The sequence below is a fragment of the Cyprinus carpio genome, chromosome B7, assembly GCF_018340385.1.
Source record: "Cyprinus carpio isolate SPL01 chromosome B7, ASM1834038v1, whole genome shotgun sequence".
In the NCBI taxonomy this organism is placed as follows: Eukaryota; Metazoa; Chordata; class Actinopteri; order Cypriniformes; family Cyprinidae; genus Cyprinus; species Cyprinus carpio.
Genome location: NC_056603.1, coordinates 29,545,657 through 29,566,405, shown reverse-complemented (window position 1 = coordinate 29,566,405; position 20,749 = coordinate 29,545,657). Strand labels below are relative to the sequence as shown.

The 20,749-nt window shown below is 37.3% G+C and overlaps 3 protein-coding genes across 3 annotated transcripts; 2 read left to right on the top strand and 1 right to left on the bottom strand.

The window, feature by feature from the left end:
* Nucleotides 1-1,731: 1,731 nt before the first annotated feature.
* LOC109073806 (bone morphogenetic protein 15-like) lies at nt 1,732-4,296 on the bottom strand. The gene is made up of 2 exons (XM_042728270.1): nt 3,755-4,296; nt 1,732-3,329 (listed from the first exon to the last, which is right to left on the bottom strand). The coding sequence occupies exons 1-2, from the start codon at nt 4,098-4,100 to the stop codon at nt 2,521-2,523; spliced, it is 1,155 nt and encodes a 384-aa protein (XP_042584204.1). The 5' UTR covers nt 4,101-4,296; the 3' UTR covers nt 1,732-2,520.
* A 1,205-nt stretch (nt 4,297-5,501) lies between these two features.
* LOC109094318 (aspartate aminotransferase, mitochondrial-like) lies at nt 5,502-11,426 on the top strand. The gene is made up of 10 exons (XM_042728268.1): nt 5,502-5,660; nt 7,529-7,685; nt 8,157-8,285; nt 8,386-8,445; nt 8,656-8,817; nt 9,126-9,230; nt 9,426-9,576; nt 10,484-10,649; nt 10,730-10,880; nt 10,994-11,426. The coding sequence occupies exons 1-10, from the start codon at nt 5,578-5,580 to the stop codon at nt 11,114-11,116; spliced, it is 1,287 nt and encodes a 428-aa protein (XP_042584202.1). The 5' UTR covers nt 5,502-5,577; the 3' UTR covers nt 11,117-11,426.
* A 1,363-nt stretch (nt 11,427-12,789) lies between these two features.
* LOC109046334 (putative sodium-coupled neutral amino acid transporter 7) lies at nt 12,790-20,275 on the top strand. The gene is made up of 13 exons (XM_042728266.1): nt 12,790-12,975; nt 13,997-14,060; nt 14,132-14,450; nt 14,579-14,632; nt 15,276-15,420; nt 15,532-15,676; nt 15,843-15,941; nt 16,032-16,089; nt 16,886-17,000; nt 17,109-17,256; nt 17,349-17,548; nt 17,643-17,694; nt 18,616-20,275. Exons 3-13 carry the CDS (start codon nt 14,187-14,189, stop codon nt 18,731-18,733), a joined length of 1,398 nt encoding a protein of 465 aa, XP_042584200.1. The 5' UTR covers nt 12,790-12,975; nt 13,997-14,060; nt 14,132-14,186; the 3' UTR covers nt 18,734-20,275.
* Nucleotides 20,276-20,749: the final 474 nt, after the last annotated feature.

The window sequence follows — 20,749 nt, the reverse complement described above, 5'->3', positions numbered from 1 at the left end:
GTTAATAACTCTGAATAACTAAGTCAGAAATCCTGGCTAAGACATTACTTGTGACACAAGGTGTGCGAATCAGGTCACTGAAAACATATACGTTGCAGCATTTGAAATGTAAATCTAGCTTGACGAAAAATAACCTTTGAGACATTTAGCAGGGTTGAGTAATCAGCATTCATTGAGGTGAACAGAAAACCACCAATCATGTGTTTATAATGATCAGGAAAGTTTTCTGTGCAATTCTACCAGGAGATCTGTATCTAGCTCTACCTGCACAGACATGACTCCTCTCAGGTCACTGTTAGTATCACTGGAAATACATTTTTTTTGGGGATTTACACAAACTAGCAGTTTAAAATGCAAATGAATTCACTTTACATAGATTTGATGACCATACCCTGAGGGTTTTTTGGAGATAATTCTGTGAACTGAACAACAGATTATGGAGCAATACTGGAACATTCTATCATTTGAAAAAAGATAAGAGACTAAATTCCTTCCATCAGTAACCTTAAGAAAACGTTTAAGGAGTTCAGCTGCAGGGGAAGAACTACTGTATATATCCATTATACTAACGATCTCTCAATATGAATCAAATGATGACAATCCCTCAGGGAGATACTATATCAATAGTTTTCCGGGTTTGAGATGCTTGTATGGTTTTGGCAGTTTGTCATGTTTTTGAGTTTTGGGTATTAGTTAAAGGTTTGAAGACAAAGTACACCATCCCGCTGGGAAGGAGAAAAGGGTCTTGGCAGATTCATCCAGTTTTATTCAGTTTACAGAATATAGCCTACCTGCACTTATATCTGTGCATCTGAAGGAAAGGAGCTTTAACTGTGACTCATGTAGTTCAGTTCTAACTTCTCTGCTCTTCTGTGACAGAAAAATTGGAAGGTCAATCACATCATAGCCAGACACATTTGATGATAGGCTTCTCTGAATGATAACATCAAGTTTATATAAAGGTAAGCCAGACCTAGGACCTCCTGACCAACATAAAATGACCAATACAGTTTTTTTGTGATTAGATGAATCTTAAATTGGCCTCATCATAAAGCAGAATATTCGATAATATACAGACTTCGACGTATGAGGTTCCATTTGTGCCAAAAAGGAGTTGACTGTTTGTGCATTTGTCCATGTCTACAATCATTTTGCAGTTGTAAAGATAAATTAATAAATGATGATGTGTATGTTCTTTGTTTATGGCATAAATACAGTGATACAGTGTTTGCTTTGGTAGACGTGTACAGTACTGTAGACCTTTCTTTAGTTTATTGTTCTTTATTGTGTTGGGAGCTGCAGATATCTGAAAAATCACATTCATTTATCAAAATAGCTGTAAAATAAAGAGCACTTTTTAAAAGTACTGTATGTACATTGTCCACAACAATTAAAACATATATCTTCCACATCCAAAATGCCATAGAGCAAAAGTTGCTAGTATTCCACATTCGTGTAAATGTGTTTTTTGGTATACATTTTTATAGGCATTCTAGCATTAATACTGAAACAAGGATGTTCAAAACATTCTTCCAGTAGGTCAACATCTTGTCCTGATACTGCAAAGAGGCTAAACACTTGCATAAGGTTCTGAATGCACTTTCATAAACTCTATAACATCAAGCTAGTTCAGACCAGCGTTTCCTGCAGACTCCTGATATTTGCTCTGGGAAAGAGTGCCCTCTACTGACCAAATCTTAATATAGCCAAAGAAAAGCGAGAGAAATGACCACACAACAGGTATATGTAAGTTTGCTTTATTTTTTTATACAAAATAACCATTTTATTTCATCGTCTTTCATCATGGGATTAAAACATTCAAGTGCATGGATTTTAGTTTCTCCTCTAAGAAATGCATCTATGAAAGTCTCTCTTTCATATACTTAATGGATGTCTTCTTTGAGGTAGTGCAAAATTGGCATTTGCTCCTTTTCTCCGCTTGCTTTCGAATGCTGTGCCCTTTGCTTTCAGAAAGAGAATACAAATGCAAGAGACACAACAGCATTAAAGCCTATAAGTCAAAAGACAGGACTCTTACATGCGTCATTGTTTTTTTTCTTCTCCATTTTCCTGTTTTCTTTAGACAGACTTTTCAGTACAGTGTCTTCAATAAAGTGCCAAAATTTTCCATCTCCATTCCCCTCCATAAATACATTATGAAAGATTTCACATTAATACACGCAAGACAGAAACCAATGAACATACACAGACAAAGAGTAAATAGAAAACGAAAAAAAAATACATGATATTAGCTCATTCATTTAACAATCAGAATCCACTTGTTCATACCTACATCCCCAAACAGTTGGGTACTGCGAGAGATGAGACTGAATTGCTCACTCTCCACAATTCAAGTCTTATAGAAACCTCTCTGTGTGAATGCTGGAAGTACTGCACAAGAAATGGCAACAGGCAAATCAAACCCAATACAGCCATTCCTTCTCCAACTGTGCTGGTACAAATTCACATTGTCCATTAGGACCATTCAGTTCTTGTCCTTATCTGACCCTGAGCCCAAAGTCATCTGCAGGTGCAGGAGTCTGCAATCATGTCTTCATATTCTTTATAAACTATGTTTCCGTTCCTCTCCATCATTAGCACACTAACAGGATTGTATTTATAAGGAACACAGGAGGGCAACGGGATATCTGCCACACCAAGCTCGCTGATTAACGTCTGCATGATCGCGTGGTTGGGTGAATTGTAGCCGTAATGCAGGATACGAGGACAGTCTCCCATACAGTAACGAGGATTGTACTTGGGGGGTGCAATTATCCAGTGGTCCCATCCCAAATCTTTGAAGGCCACACGGTAGGAGTGCAGCTTGCACTGGTTTTTGGCCACGCTGTTCGACCCTTGCTTGTAGTTGGGGATGTCAGAGACAATGCTCCCAGGTTCCTTAGACCGACGGGTCCTGGGGCGGGAAAGGGGCATGAAGTTCTTCCCCCATTCCACAGGCTGCTTGTTCTCCTCCAAGAAGAGCAGCAAAACTGGAGCTTGAAGATGGTGTTGAGGTGGGAAGTGTTTCTGTCGTGTAATGGACATGGCGCGTTCTTGTTGAGTGCATCGATAATGGGCAAAGAAGGATACATGGCCATCTTTCGACTCTGACACGTGGCTTGTGACATCAGATTCGGTCCACAGGCTTCGAGGACCCATGATTACACGGTCACCTGCAGGAAGATCTTGAAGTGACGTGACTCTTGCCTCACAGATAAAAGGAAGATGCGATGACACAGGCGACCTTAGGTGCATAAAAGACGCCCTCACCAATTTGTCCAACAAGAGGTTTTCCAGTTCATATTTCACTGTGTAGGTATACTGGAGGTCTAGTCCAGTATGGGTTACAGAGAGGAGAGAGACAAAGAAAAGAAATGATCAGACAATAGGCCTAAATGTTTCAATAATGTAAGAGCTACTCTGCACAACACATCTTAAAAATAAAGATTACAATAAGGCTTTTCATGCAGAGATGTCATAAAAGAACCATTTTGGGCTCCCAAAAGAACCTTTCAGTGAACAGTTTTTAAACAAACTTTTTTTCTGAGTGTGAAGAATATTTTAACCATCTGACACAGATTTGTCCACTATATTTGTGCAGTGAAAACATCCATAGGTGTTAAAAACGTTCTTCATGGAAAATTAGAACTCTTATTTTAAATGTGAAGAAAAGCATCTCCTATAACATACGTCATAATGTGCTCTAGATGTACTTAAGTACAGGTTGTGTATGAGATAAGACAGAGTGATTTACCACTTGAGGTTGGGATAAAGTGTTTTTCAGTGGTGGACGCTTGAAGCAGCCTTACAGTGTTGGAGCCAAATAACCTGTGCTGCTTTGGTCGTCCATCTGCATCCGCCGCTATCCTGTAAAGATTTAACATGAGTCGCATAGCTTCGTCTTCAGTTTGGCTTTCTATGAAAGGTCTAAAGTGAGAGTTCCTCTGTTTGGGGTGTCGATTTCGGCGAGCTTCTGTACTGGCGACGCCAAATTGTGCCGGAGAGGCCATGTTCCCGGCCACGCGCGTATAAAGGTGCAGCACAAACAAACAGGACAGTGCGCAGAGTCTCAGACGGGTGTGACTGCTGGTAGCCTTCATGTTCAGCCCCTCGTACAGACGAGTGCCACCTGAAAGGCTACCATCGTCTAAGACAATCAGCGGCCGGGGTACAACCTAAACATCACCTGAAGTTGACAACCTTTTTTTGCGGCGCCGCTAATCGTGTGACGTCATGCCCAATTACCTGTCCGACGTCGGCGTTGATTTCGTGTCATTACGCGCTTGCGTGCCTATCTGCCTTAAATAGTATGGAAAATGACTAATATCACATATAATTTAGGGTGAATAGTATGCACACTGGGACGTAGGCAAGGGACCTATTTAACCCTAAAAGGGGCGACGAAGCCTGGGGGGTACAAACTTTGGGAAGCTTTGGGGAGAGGCACTGAAGGTTTAGGGGGCTTATTTCTTGGTTGACATATATTATTTGTTTCTACATTATTTGTTTAGCTCACAGGACGCATTTTTTGTTGGTTGTTTTTTGTTTTTTGTTTATTATTTGTTTGTTTATTTTTTGTTTAGCTTTTAGGACTGTTTTTAGGTTTGTATTGAAATTTTATGAATTAAATGCTTTTTTTTTGGTAATCTGTCTCTAAATGTTTGTTTCTCAGAGTCTGATTTTGTGGCTTGTGTTTTAGGAAATCAAATCTTTTTGTGATTTATACAAAACACATTTATGACACTGGAGCACAAAACCAGTCTTATGTAGCACGGGTATATTTTTAGCAATAGCCAACAATACATTGTATGGGTCAAAATTATCGATTTTTCTTTTATGCTAAAATCATTAGGACATTAAGATCGTGTTCCATTAAGATATTTTGCTAATTTCCTACCGTAAATATATCAAAGCTTAATTTTTGATTAGTAAGATGCATTGCTTAGAACTTTTTTTTTTTTTTTGCACCCTCAGATTTCAGATTTTCAAATTGTATCTCAAATATTAACCTAGTAATAGGACAAAAAAAAAACATTATAATAAAACATTACAAACAATGTTATCCGTTATCTTAACAAAATAAAACAAAGTAGTGAAACGCATGCTATTAGAATAATACCCGCTATATACAAACAAGAAGACATGACAGTCTAAATAATGCATATACTGTATAATGGAGTGTTTCTTTATGGAGCTTTGACATACTGAATGAAAACATTAAAAAAGTTAAATGAAACATCTCATGTAACCCTTTTCGTGAAATCAACACAGTCTGCACTCATTTGTTTTGTTTATAGCTAATATGTATTGACAACTGTGTGTGATCCATCAACTCTTTTTGGGTGCTTTATAGGTAAAAAATATCAATTTTTAATTTATTGATACAAATCACTATTAGTAGTAATTACTATTAATTAGTATTACATGGTGGTTAAAAAAAAATTTTAATTTTTAATTTATTCTGTATCCATCATCTACCTCCCTCTAGATGGAGCTGTCACTCGGCTCTTGTCTTCATGAACGCACACACTCTCTTCTCGATTCAGTGCTTCAGTGCTTCAGCCGACAGCAGCAGCGATGGCTCTCCTCAAACCGTCCAAGTTCATATCCTCTGTTGGGAGTCTGACACCGTCTTTGGCTACCCTGCCCATTCGATCCAGGTAAGGGTACTTCAACTAATCCGTCTTCAGTTTTCTGTGACCAGTATGTTACATTTTAAGAGACTGAATTACTTTTAATTGGATATTAATACATGCGGAATGAAACATGTTTTCACCCTCTTCAGTCTATCAGAATAATATTAATGGACTAAATTCATTCTTGCAGTTCACGCCATGATATTTGTGCTCGCACGCGCATAGTCACATCCGTTCACATGGAGTTGATGCTGTGAAGTGATACACTGCAGCTCATGATATTAGGCCATGTGGGTGTTGCCTTTATTATCTTTATCATCTTCAAGACAATTTCTAGCAGCCACTGGATCAGAGTTTAATCAAGTACAGCGCATCTCCGTGAAACGAATCATTCAGCATCCTTCAGACCTTCATCTTGCATAAGTCAAGAAATTCAGCATTGCTTTTAGTGTTCTGCATAAATTTATTAATTTATTGTAAGAGTTGTCCGTTACTTTTACTAACGGTTTTAGGATAAAACCTATTATGTTGTGTACTGAATAAGTGACTTTCATATGAGCGTCCTGTTTGGTCTCACTAGAGACCGTACCTACAGGGTTCCTGTGCGCTGATTGGGTGAAACAAGCAGGTTGAGCTTCCTGATTGGCTCTGCTGCTTCCGCGTCCTTCTGTCAAAAAATCATGGTAGTGTGTGTCCTTTTGCACCACGTTTGGAGGGCAAAGAAAACAGAGGATCGTTAACCTTCATTTAGTATATTACTGAAGTAGTTTTTCTGAAGTAACACAGGCACACCAAAACCCTCATCTCTGTGTATTTTGTAGTTAACGCTAAAGGGTTATTGAGTCACAACTTGTTTTTATACAGTCTATAGTCACAACCAAGGCCCACTTCCATTTTTTAACACTGAGATTAAATTATTCTGCTACTATAAACTGAGTTTTTGTGCAGTTTGTGTTTTTAATTGTCTGTATAATTTATGCAACACACAAAAGCTCCTAAGTAATGTCAGCTAAGTCCAAGTGTTGTATTAAAAACACTAAAACACTGGATAAATTGCACTGTGACACAAAGTATGCGGTAGGAGTTTCTGCAACTTGACTCCAGAGCTGATCTTTGACTCCACAGGACAGTGCACAGCCTCAAATGCATACTTTACTGAACATACAACCATATAGAAGAGCAAACTGAAAGTATCATGAATGCCATCAATAGGTAGCAATAGGTTTGTCTGGAGTGCAAGTATGCAGAAAGTGAAAGTCGTGACATTTGTCAAGTATGGTAACCCATACTCGGAATTGGTGCTCTGTATTTAACCCATCCAAGTGCACACACAGAGCAGTGAGAGGTGATCACACACTCGGAGCAGTGGGCAGCTATATCCAGCACCCGGGGAGCAACTGGGGGTTCAGTGCCTTGCTCAAGGGCACTTCAGCCATGGGTATTGAGGGTGGAAGAGAGCACTATTCATGTCACATGTGTGAAAGTCACATGTGCTTTGAAATGGAGCCACTGATGTGCATGTTTATTGCAAGGCCTTAACCATGTTTTGAACATTGGAGGGGAACAAACCAATTTTTTATGGTTGGAAGGATGGATTTGTAATGGTCCATTTTATTAAAGGGAATTAAATAACAGATTTAATGGAATAAAGGAAAAGAAAGAAAACCAGTAAAGAACTATAATTTGGGGTCAAGTTTGTGGATTGTTACCTGATTGATTGATTGATTGATTATTTTCTGGGATCTGGATGAATAGTATATTTTAAACATAGAGTTTGATCGCCACAGACAAGGCTGAATAGTTGTTTTTAGTAGAACTGATCTCTTTTCTAAGTTTTTTTTTTTTTTTTTTTTACTGGCCTGCTATTTTTTATGTTTTCGCTTTTTTTTAAGCTCATGGTGGACTGAGGTGCAGATGGGACCCCCTGATCCCATCCTGGGGGTGACAGAAGCCTTCAAACGGGACACAAACTCTAAGAAAATGAACCTGGGTGTTGGGGCATACAGGGACGACAATGGCAAGCCATATGTTCTCAGTTGTGTCCGTAAGGTATGTACCTTTTCTGTCACCTCACCACACTTCTGAGCCTTTGCGAAAGAGTTCTGAGTTTAAACCTGGTTACCGCTTTTTTAGACTAGCAGTGATTTTGGGAGAAAACAATACTTGCAGTGGTGCTCTGTGTAAGATGGTTTATTAAGGTCTTAGGGGACTTGTCTTGCAGTGGTGCTCTGTGTAAGATGGTTTATTAATTTTTGCATTAGGTGTTGTCTGGGACTATGGCATTGTCAAAATTCAGGGGGCGGTGTGACTTTGTTAATGTGCTTTTGTTTTTCTCTATTTCTGCAAAGTCACCCTGAGTTGAGTGATTTGTGAAGCTGCCTCTGTTTAAGCAGTATCCACCAATTACATTCATAACCCTCAGCTTTGTAACTGTGGAGACGTCATCGTAAACATTTTGTGGAAATGTTTTATGTAATTATGTAATGTATTTTTTTTTTAATGAAGCATGTTTTTGTTTAGGCCGAGGCTCTGATTGCCTCTAAGATGCTGGATAAAGAGTATCTGCCCATTGGAGGTCTGGGTGACTTTAATAAGGCTTGTGCTGAGCTCGCACTGGGGCCGGACAGTGAGGTTCTTAAAAGCAAGAGGGTGAGTGTGTTTCTCTAGGACCTATTGGTTCTTTCGTTATTGTGTTCACTTTAACACCTTTGGTTGTTTTCTTCTTTTTCTCTTTCTTTTTCTTTCTTAGAGCATTACTGTTCAGACAATCTCAGGCACTGGTTCTCTGAGGATTGGAGCCAACTTCCTGGTGTGTATTCATTCATTCTGTTCATTCCTGCAGCAAACAAGCTTTGCAGCTGTTTATTATCTCCGCACTGAAAAGAAGGATATATTCTTTGCCTCATCTAGTATTACCTTAGAATATCTTAGAAGAAGCAAACACAGATATAGCACTTGTATGTCATATTGTAATTGTTTATAATGTCTTACACCTCTTTCTCATCTTTTTCTCCATTAGTCGCGGTTCCACACAGTGGCAAGGGATGTGTACTTGCCGAAGCCATCCTGGGGGAATCACACCCCTATTTTCCGTGATGCTGGTATGCAGCTGAAAGCATACCGGTACTATGATCCTGCTACCTGTGGCTTTGACTTTACTGGAGCACTCGATGATGTCTCGGTGAGCCAGCGGCACATTGCATAGTTTCCTATACAGTCTTACGAGCCAGTAAAGACTTCTATAATGTTACAAATTCTGTTTTAAATGCATGATGTTCTTTTGAATTTTTTGAATTCATTAAAGAATCTGGAAAAGATGCATCACAGTTTCCACAAAAATATCGAACAGCACCTCTGTTTTCAACATTGATAATAATAAGAAATGTTTCTTGAACACCGAATCGGCATATTAGAATGATTTTGTGACACTGAACTAGAAATGTTTGTCTGAGATGCATCGAATGTTTATCATCTTTTCTTTGCCTACAGAAAATTCCAGAGCATAGTGTAATCATGCTCCATGCTTGTGCTCATAACCCCACTGGTGTCGACCCGCGACCAGAGCAGTGGAAGGAGCTCTCGGCTGTCATCAAGGTGCGTGTGACTGTTGCTGTGATTTATTTATTTATTTTTTTATACTTCATACCTCCTTCTTCATTTCACATTTTGCATTATTTGCTTAGCATAGCAAAAATAATGATGTTTCTTTTGAATTCCTTAAATGATAAGATACTACAGACTGTTGACCTGATGTTGCTTGACATCTTCTTGTCCACTCACTCTCTGCAGAAGAGGAAACTTCTAGTGTTCTTCGACATGGCCTACCAGGGCTTTGCTAGTGGAGATATTGATCGCGATGCCTGGGCTGTGAGATACTTCCTGGAGCAGGGGCACAACGTCCTCCTGTCTCAGTCCTTTGCCAAGAACATGGGTCTTTATGGTGAGTATATTGTGTGTAGGACACTACATTTACACTGTTAACCATTTCCTTTTTTGTATATATATTTTCTTCCAATATCCAGCCCAGATTGGATCTTGATATACAGTATGTGTAAATTGCAAAAAAATAAAAAAATAAACATATGACTCACATTTATCTAATATCTGGTCATCTGACATATGAAATATCCAATATATTTTTTGGTTTGTTTGTTTTTTGTTCACCATTTGGTGAGGCCAGTTTTTTACTTTTTAATTAAAAAAATATATAATTTTAGAAGTATAACAATTTTTTTTTTCCAGTTATAATAATTTATATAAAAGATTATCTACATACTGCACACTGGATTATTAATATGGCATCAGTGTAATTAACCATTATAGATACAGAGTGTAACGCTTTGTAAAATTTAATGGTCAATAAAGTTTAGCACTGTGTCCCTTAAATGCATCTGTTCAGTAGTCTGGACAGACACAGCCTGTCCTAATAGGGCACAAAAATATATATTTAATGACCATTTAGGGAAGAAAATAACACAAAATGTCCAAAGAAGATGAAGTCATTGAACAAAAAGCAATAAAAACCTTACATTCACTACCGCTCAGAAGTTTGGGGTTGGTAAGATGTTTTAATGTTTTGAAAGAAATCAGCAATATTTTTTTGCAATTTAAAATAACTGTTTTCTTTTGTATTGTATTTTAAAATACATTTCATGTCTGTCACAGAAAAAGTTTGCTTTGATGAATAGAAAGAGATATTTTGTAACATTGTTAATCACATTTGATCAGTGTAGTCCTTGCTGACTGAAAGTAAAAAATTAAAAAAAGCAAAAAACATTGAGCTCAAACCCTTTGACTCTCTAATAGTTTCATACACCACCATAGCCACACGACGGTGTTTGTTGTAGGTGAGCGTGTTGGAGGGTTCACAGTGGTGTGTGCTGATGCTGAGGAGGCCAAGAGGGTGGAGTCTCAGCTGAAGATCCTGATTCGCCCCATTTACTCCAACCCACCCATGAATGGCGCTCGCATCGCCTCCACCATCCTCAGCACACCAGAGCTGCGTTCTACATGGTGACTCTTGCTCGCATACTCCTTAATAAATTGCTTTTATAAAAGTTCATGCCTTTTTTGACATGCGTGTATTTCTGTAGGCTGGAGGAGGTGAAGGGTATGGCCGACCGTATCATTAAAATGAGAGAAATGCTGGTGACTAATCTGAAGAAGGAGGGCTCTACTCACAACTGGCAACACGTGATCGACCAAATCGGCATGTTCTGCTTCACTGGACTCAAACCTGAGCAGGTACAACCCTTTGCTTACTCAAAAAAACTAGAATATTTATGCATACAGTATGTATAATTAAATGTTGTGAATTGGTACATGCTCTAATAGTAGGAGGTGCTGTTGTGTTTCAGGTGGAGCGTCTGACAAAGGAGTTTTCTGTGTACATGACTAAAGACGGCCGTATCAGCGTTGCCGGTGTGACCTCTGGGAATGTGGGATACCTTGCACACGCCATTCATCAGGTCACTAAGTAGAACAAACTCATGTTGAGACAGGAGATTGGTCCACTGGTCCTGTTTCTGTTAGTCCGCCCTACTATTCCTCTTCGGACTCAGATCTCGGCTTCACTTCGTTTGGCTGTTTTGCTAGGTCAACATGAATCCTGAACATGTTATCAGGTGTCTAACGGTAACCTTAAGTCATTTCACAGGATATCGTGTGGTTCTGTGACTAATAAGCACATTTGAGATCATTTTTCATCCTGTTAAAAGTCTGTATGAACTTTATTTATTGTGTGAGTGAAGTAAAATGAACAACAATAATAAAGAGTATTGTGTCCATTTACTGATGTTTAGTTATTGTCATTGTTAAGGGATACAACAAAACACACACACACACACGGTAAACCACATTGAAACTCAATAAAATAACAGTCCATTTTTCTTGAATGAAAATTAATTTAGATTTACCCTTTGTACACTTGTACAAAAACCTGTCAAAGTGTTTGATCAGATCAGGGATTATAACAGCAGTATTTGTACTCTGTTGTAATGTAGACACATTTTTTGTGTTTTTATGTATAATAGCTGCTGGCTCTTTAATTTAAAACTGTAAATTAAGTTTTAAGATTTTAAAAGTTTTTAAAATGTAAAAGATTCTGCACTGTTTAGGTTTCTAATCAAAGTCATATTTTGCAAGCTAATTGATAAACTTACATCGACCCCCTAAATTAAATAAAGACATTTATTAGATTTTATTTTTCTTCAGTAATTTAGGTGAAGGATGAATGGACAACATGCATTAAACACTATAATTTATGTGAACAAAAATAAAAGAGCATTTCCTTGTAGTTCAGCAGTGTTGTAGAAAAGATGTAAATGTTGTGTCTTGGGTGTCAATTTAAAGTGAATGAAACTGGATCGCTTTATATTACTTGCAGTAAATAAATTATTCCTTATACTACAAAAAAGTATAAATCTATTCAAAGAAAAAAATCAAAACTTATAAATAAATAAATCTATCTGCATGTATTATTCAAAGAAAAAAATCAAAAAGAGAAGGGCATACAAAGAAGGTTAGGTTTTTTTTTTTTTTTTTTGAAAATATTGCAACATGGTCTGCAATGCCAAGTGCTACAAATGAAGTGGCGCTGCGCTGCGCTGCGCTGCGCTGACAGATCGAAATCTATCTGCATGTATCCTAAAGCTTAAAAATATATTTACTTATGGATTAAGAGAGTTTATTTCTTTATCTCAAGAGAAAAGAGCTGATTAAGATAATTTAGATTTTATTTTATTGTTTTTATTTTTTTATTTTCCCCGCTGGTGGAGATAATGCACCTTAACCTTTCAGAAACTGTAGGGCATGTAATAAATAATCAATTGTATGGCATATGAAAGGGAAAAAATCCAATTAAAAAACGATTTAATTTCTGTTGGCATAAATTCTTTAACTGTGCAGAATATCAGGTCTTTCAAAAGGATATGAAGCTCTTGGTTTTTTGTTTTTTTTTTTAAAGCAAAGTTATATAAGAAAATATAGAAAGGTAAGATAGGTGGTATTAATAATAAAAATAAAACATTCTGTCTCTCTTCTGATCTCAATGCCTCACACTCCATCCCAGTAGGTGGCGGAAGATGCACCAAAGTATGGCATCAAAGTACCGCGAGAGCGAAGACGGCTCCGTATGCGTTCGCGTCGCTCTCGCGGTACTTTGATACCATACACTGATCGATCACACCTATAGCTGCTGCTGCTGCTGTGTAAGCAAAACATACCTCACAAGATCTCAGCGGAGGCGGCAGCAGCCACGTCTGTTATTCTGTTCCTCACTGAAAAACATCCCATCGATGCTCTTCAGTACAGTACAAGATCAGCGAAGAACATACACGAGGTGAGACATCTGCTTCATCACATCTTGTTCGTACCGCGAGAGTTTATTAGCTAAACAAATGCAGTGTTGCTTTGTCATGTGATTGTGTTTACCCTCCTAGAGCAGTGAATATAGAGCATATGATAGTTATGAATGAAATGGGTGTTGCCTAGTAGTGTTTGATCATGAATGTCAGTTGCCTATACTTGGCCTGATGTCTTGATTGAATCTTGAGTAGGATTATCCCATTACATTGTGGCAGTGTCACTGCTATAATGTTGACATAAACTTCAACCACTATCTTCTGTGGGTTCTAGGACATTTAGGATCGAGATGTCAAGAAATCGAGCTGCTCTAAAGATAAGGTTCAGACAGTGCTGCATTTTTTCCTCCTGTGGACAGCATATTTCATTTCCTCATCACTTGTCTGAAATTCCTGTTTACTGATCAGCTGAGAAATACAGTCGTGTCCCGTGACTTACACACGTGCCCTAAAGTGCAAACCACAATGGCTGTCTTTTCATGATGCTGATCAGCCGTTTTAGTCCATTCATGAAAACATCTTTCAGATAGTCGCAAATACAATGTTTAAAATTGTTTTAAAAGAAATTGATGTTTTTAATCAACAAGGATGAATTAAATAGAAAGTGACAGGAAAGACATTCCATTTCAAATAAAGCTGTCCTTTTGAACTTTATGATCATCAGAGAATCCTGAAAAAAATGCATCATGGTTTCCATTGTAATATGCAGCACAACTCTTTTCAACAGTCATGATGTTTTGAATTTGAACATTGAATTGTTACTTGAGCAGCAAATCAGCATATTAGAATGATTTCTGAAGGATCACGTGACACTGAAGACTTTTAAAATATATTAAAATAGAAAGCAGTTATTTTAAATGGTAATAATATTTCTGTTTGATCAGCTGAGTAATGCAGTCATGTCTTGTGAATTCAGATTTGTCTTAGGTCACTTTATGATGCTGATGAACTGTTTGTGAAAACTACCATGTGATACTTTCTCTTTCTCTTGTTTCACAGGTGATCACTAAACACGACTTCCTCTCTGTAACTGTCTGGACTCTGTGGGTGTGTGTTAGTCCAGGTGTGTGTTTGCACGTTTGCCCCCTCATTGGTGGCGGCTCTGACTGACAGCACAAGTGTGTTTGCCTCTAGTTTTTGCCCTATGGTGTCCTTATTAATCTGAGGGTGTTTGAGGAAAGCAAGCGTCATGTCGAGGGCAGACAGGGCGATTAACAGTGAAGCGGGTGACTGGGGCTTCAGTGAGGACGCTGGTGAAAGGGCATGGCTCTTGCAGAGCCCCAGTGTGGAGTCCATGCAGCCACCTAATCAAACTGACAACCGAAGGGGAGGGACTTCAGTACTCGGGGCTGTGTTTATTGTGGTGAATGCTGCTCTGGGAGCCGGACTTCTCAATTTCCCTGCTGCTTTCAACATGGCTGGAGGCGTCACAGCCGGCGTGACCCTTCAAATGGTGAGATGCACTTACAAACTTTTGTGCACAAAACCATACAGTGTTCATTTGAAGAAGAAGTGTCTGTTCTCTGAAGTTAAATGTTGTGAAATTGCAAATGAGCCTTATTCAACTTTAACCTTTCACAGAGTATGATGGTCTTTATCATCACTGGGCTGGTGATCTTGGCTTATTGTTCTCAGGTAAGAAAAAATCTGTGTCCGAGATCAAGAGAATATGCACTACCGTTCAAAGCAAGGCATGAAAGCATTCAATTGTTAAAGTTGCAGTAAAGATTTTTAACATTGCTACTAAGGATTTCTTGTGGAAATAAAGGCTGTTCCTTTGAATTTTCTATTCATCAGCAGCTAAAAATGTTTTAACATATATGATAATAATGAAAACTAGCTAAAAAAAAAGTTTGTCAAGAGTAATGAGTAATGGCTGCTGAAAATTCAATTTTGTCATCACAGGAATAAATTATATTTTAAAATATATTACTATAGAAAACAGATATTTTATAAAGTAATAATATTTCACAATTGTTCCATTTTTTTTAGTTGCATTTTTAGTTAAATGGATGCAGCTTAGTAAGCATAAGAGACATTTTTCAAAAACATCTTTTAAAAAAATCACACTGACCCCAAACATTTGAACGGTAGTGTATTTCTGTTCTTTAAAACGCTACAATGTATTAAATCACTGTTTACAAAAATCTTGAGATGAATCATCATGTAAGTAACTGTTTTTGTATTGACAGCCCTAGCTGAATATCGACTTTGACAATAGTTGACCTCAGAATTACAAAGGCTGAAATCCACTGCTTTACACTCCACATTTCTTTAGGTGAGCAATGAAACAACATATCAGGAGGTGATTCGTGCTGTGTGTGGGAAGGTTCTGGGTGTCGTATGTGAGCTGGCCATTGCTGTTTACACCTTTGGCACCTGCATAGCCTTCCTTATTATTATTGGCGATCAGTTAGACAAGCGTAAGTATGTTCACATATATATATATATATATAGATATATAGATATATAGATATAGATATGTCAAAATAGTCTAATGCGATTAGTCTGATTTCCCGTCATTCTTCCTACAGTGATTGGCGCAGTAAATCATGAGTCAGAGAAAATGATTAGTTCGCACTGGTACACAGATCGCAAGTTCACCATCACTTTGACCTCAGTGCTGATCATACTTCCTCTGTCTATACCCAAAGAGATTGGCTTCCAGAAGTATGCCAGGTAGAAACGTCTTGTTTATTCCCACATTGTTTAACAGTGCAGTGTTATGTCATAGCTGTGATTAGTGCAAATGTTTTTGCTTAAATTGCACTTTTGATCATTCAAGATGTTTCTGAGTATTCGCTGTTTAAATCATACATGCACATTTGTACTGATTAATCTGTAGCACCCTGAGTGTTATTGGCACCTGGTATGTGACAATCATAATCATCGTCAAATACATCTGGCCCGACAAAGACGTTTCTCCCGGAATCATCCCAGTCAGGTCAGAAGTACATTTGAAATAGTTATTTGAGTTACATATTACAGAAGAGATTGAGATCACTACTGTAATGTGATGTTTGTTATCATTCAGCCCTGCATCCTGGACCGATGTGTTCAATGCCATGCCCACAATCTGCTTTGGTTTCCAGGTGTGTGAACTTCACTATTAAAAATGTTTGGGTTGGTGAGATTTTTTTTTTTTTTTTGATGTTTTCAAAAAGTATCTTATGCTTACCAAGGCTGCATTTATTTATTAAAAAAAAAAAATAAAGTACAAACAAATGTAATGGTATATTTTTACAATACAAAATAACAATTTTGTACTAAAATATATTTTAAAATATAATTTATTCCTTTGATGGCAAAAGCAGCAGTTACTCCAGTTTTCAGTGTCATGAAATCTTTCAGAAATCATTCTAATATGCTGATCTGGTGTTCAAGAAACATTTCTTAAAGGGATACTCCATCCCAAAATGAAAATTCTGTCATTAATCACTTACCCCCATGTCGTTCCAAACCCGTAAAAGCTTTGTTCGTCTTCAGAACACAATTTAAGATATTTTGGCAGTCTATGGGACAGTCTCAAGCCTCCCTGTTTTCATCCAAAATATCTTAAATTGTGTTCCGAAGACGAACAAAGCTTTTACGGGTTTGGAACGACATGGGGGTAAGTGATTAATGACAGAATTTTCATTTTGGGACGGAGTATTTTTTGTTTTTTGTCAGGATTCTTTCACGAATAGAAAGTTCAAAAGAACAGCATTCATGTGAAATAGAAATCATTTGTAATGTTACATTTGATTAAGTTGATGCATCCTTGTTGTATGAAAGTATTCTTAAAAGCAGCATATCGTTCTTAGCCAAGGACATGTCTTATTTTCACTACTTTTGAAATCTAGCTAGATCTAACTCGATTATTGTCCTCACCTCCTCACGTTTTCCCAGTGTCACGTCAGCAGCGTTCCTGTTTTCAACAGCATGAAGAAGCCAGAAATCCGGCCTTGGTGGGCAGTTGTGACAGTCAGCATGATCATCTGCCTCTTTGTGTATACAGGCACAGGTCTGCATATTTTGAATTTGCTGAAATATTCTAATGATAAAGCAGGCAGCAGCATTCATGCCAATATGAACTGGTTGTGTAATGTTTGGGCTTGTTTTTTCTCTGCAGGTGTCTGTGGCTTCCTGTCCTTTGGCTCAAGTGTAAGCCAGGATGTTTTGATGTCATATCCATCTGATGATATTGCGGTGGCCATTGCTCGAGCCTTCATCATCATCTGTGTTGTTACCTCATATCCAATCCTGCACTTCTGTGGAAGGTACCAGGCTTTATGGTCTATAGGTGTGTGTCTAAGAAAGAGACATTTATTGTCAAATCTAAAGAAAATATGTGTATTTGTTTGTGCTTTAGGGCAGTGCTGGAAGGTTTGTGGTTGCGTTTTAAAGGAGAGGAGGTGGAGACAGATGTGGCCAGGGAACGGAGACGGAGAATACTGCAGACACTCGTCTGGTTTTGTCTCACATTAATTCTTGCTCTCTTCATTCCTGATATCGGACGAGTGATTTCACTAATTGGTGGTTTGGCTGCATGCTTCATTTTTGTTTTTCCAGGTATTACAGTTAAATTGTTCTTAGACTTTACTTTATGCTTATATCCTTTCTTACAAACAGTGACTGCATTTATTGTTCTAATGTTTGTGTATAGGGTTGTGCTTGATTCAGGCAAAGCTTTCAGAGCATGATGTCAGATCAGCCAGGTAAACTCATTTATTACATATTAAAGGGAAAGTTCACCCAAAAATAATCATTAATGAATCACCCTGAAGTCATTTTAAGCCCATAAGATACATTTGTACATGTCCAAAATACAAAGGAAGAAACTGGTAATGAAACTTGAGAGATTTCCGTATTTAAGATAATTTCACCAAATAACGCTTCAAAAAGTTATTGTAAAAAAAAAAAAAAAGAATCCACTTTTATAAAGCAACTCTGCTGAAGAGACTTAATTTAGGCTTATAAACATCTAATCATATTGAACGTATGCACATATACACATATTGAACAATGCATATACATATAGTACATCGAAAATGTTGGTCGAATGATTGCCGTTTGAGCTTCTGCTGTATGTTTTTTGATCAATAGTAATAAGTAGTGCTGTCAAACGATTAATCGCATCCAAAATAGAAGTTTTGAAAATATTTACATGTATTTACATGTCTATATTTATATTAATATAATTTATACATACATATGTTATGCAAACAAAAACTTTTATTTTGGATGCGATTAATCACGATTAATCGTTTGACAGCACTAGTAATAAGTGAATAAAAGCCTAAACTAAATTGGTTTATTATATTTAGCAGTCATGTCTCTTCAGAAGCCTTGTATTAAACTGCTTGATTCACATGGATTACATTTACATGAACTTTCTGAAGTGTCAGTTTTGGTGGAATGGACTTTCAATGGAGGCACAGAAATCTCTCTGGTTTCATTAAAAATATCTTCATTTGTGTTTCGAGGATGAAAGGAAGTCTTAAGGGTTTGGAATGATGTGAAGGTGAGGAAATGATGACAAAATTTTTGGGCGAACTATCTTAATAAACAATATTCAGCAATGCCTAAAGACTTGTGTATTCAAAGATAAAACTGACAACCTGTTTATTTCTCTGTAGTTGGAAGGGAATGGTGGCCTATGGGGTTGTTATGGTTACGATTGGTGCTTTCATCTTTGGCCAGACGACCACAAATGCCATCTACCAAGATATCATCAATCCTTCCAGCAGCCCATAGACGAGTTGTTGTGACCTCATGAATATTGGGCTATGAACCAATAGAGACAAATTAAAAAACAAGGGAATGAAGCCTGTCCAAATCACGTCTACCACTGACCTCTATCAAGTCTTCAGGATACTGTTTGAAATTTCTCATACTGTAAAGCGCAGCAGTCCCACAGAAGTCTGTACCTCTTGATGTAGTGGATCATCCACATGCATGCAGCATCACGCTCTCTGCTCTGGCTGTTTGTGAATGGAGGACCCCTGTGAAGGACACTATGCTTCACTATTTTCTGAATGGATATGGACATTGTGTTAAATCCTCCAGTGTTAGATCTTCCAAATATAGCCTCTTTCTTTTGAAATCTAATTTTGTTTTTTGTCCATTCTCTTTTTTTAATTTTTATATATTTTTTTAAGAAACTGATTTTATGAAGACCTTATATACTTGATATTGCAAATGTGGTCAGTGTTCATAATGTTTTACCCTTAGAATCTTATTGCAAACTTTTTTCTTGAGGACTTGCACTGACAAACATGTAGTACTACAGCTCCATAAGATCTGAGAAGATTAATGGTGTGTGTGTGCGCTGGTATATATGGTTTATGAGGACACAGATGTGTATACTGACATTGTTACTACAACGTAAACATGGTTTATGAGGACACAGATGTGTATACTGACATTGGTACTACAACGTAAACATGGTTTATGAGGACACAGATGTGTATACTGACATTGGTACTACAACGTAAACATGGTTTATGAGGACACAAATGTGTATACTGACATTGGTACTACAACGTAAGCATGGTTTATGAGGAGACTTCCTGTGTCCCTGTAAAACCAAAGGTTAAAAAAACATACAAAACAGTGTTTTATGAGTTTCAAAAATTGCCAGTAGTTTTCTGTAATGGGTAGGTTTACTTGTACGGCGATAGAAAATACAGTTTGTACAGTACAAAAACCATTACGCCTGTGGAGAGTCCCCGTAAACCTCAAATGCAAGTGTGTGTGTTTACCACTTTAGATCAGAAGTGACACAAAGGGACAATTATTTAAACTGTATTTCAGAAAATACTTGATGAATGGTTTTTATTTTCATTTAATGCATTGTTCTTCTGAATGTGTTTTTCATGAAATTGTTGCTTAGGCCAAGGGTGCAGTTATCTCTGATTTTATTAGTTTACCGTTACTTGAGTGAGTATAATTAAGACTAGATGGTTAACTGAAAACTCAGAATTATTTTGTGTTTATTTTGTTTAAGGGGAGAAATTCTGCTACTGAAGTGTGAGAATGAGAATGTATAGGTTCCATGAAAACATTCTCCTAACAGTTTAATTGTGCAAGTCACAATTGCGGTGTGCTGGTGACCCCTTTTGTACCACATGCTCCAATTCTCAATAACGCCTACATATGAAAATTCCTCATGGATTTAATCAATAACACTAGATGCATGTTTGCTTTTGCACAGTCATGTATTATTGTATGTTTTACTGTTTCAGTGCAATCACTAAAGGGATGTTCCATGATAAATCAGCAAACTGCTTTTGTGCACCATTGTGATCCTTTTTTTGTTCTTCAACTGCAAGATGCAGTTAAACTCTCATGCATGCAACTTAAAAAGTACAAAAAATATTTAAATACACAGAAAAAGTAAATGGTTAACCACATAATGAAGGATAAGTTTAAAGTAGTAACATTAAGAACATATACATATTTAATTAGCCTACATATTTAATTAAAACGATAAACTTTTGATAAAAATATAGCAAGTAAAAACATATGCTGTTTATGAAGATTCCATCATGCATACTGATACCTGTCCTTTTCCTTTGCATGTTTTGGATAAATGCAATAACATATCTGCAGTTATTTTAAAAACCTTATATTTTATACATAGGCTCACATTTGGATAAAAGTGCTCTTCTGTATTTTTTCTACCTAGCTGATCCAGCAAAGTCATTTGAATGAATCTGCTATGTTATTTGCTATAATGATTCTTTTAGTCTGATTATAATAATCATCTGA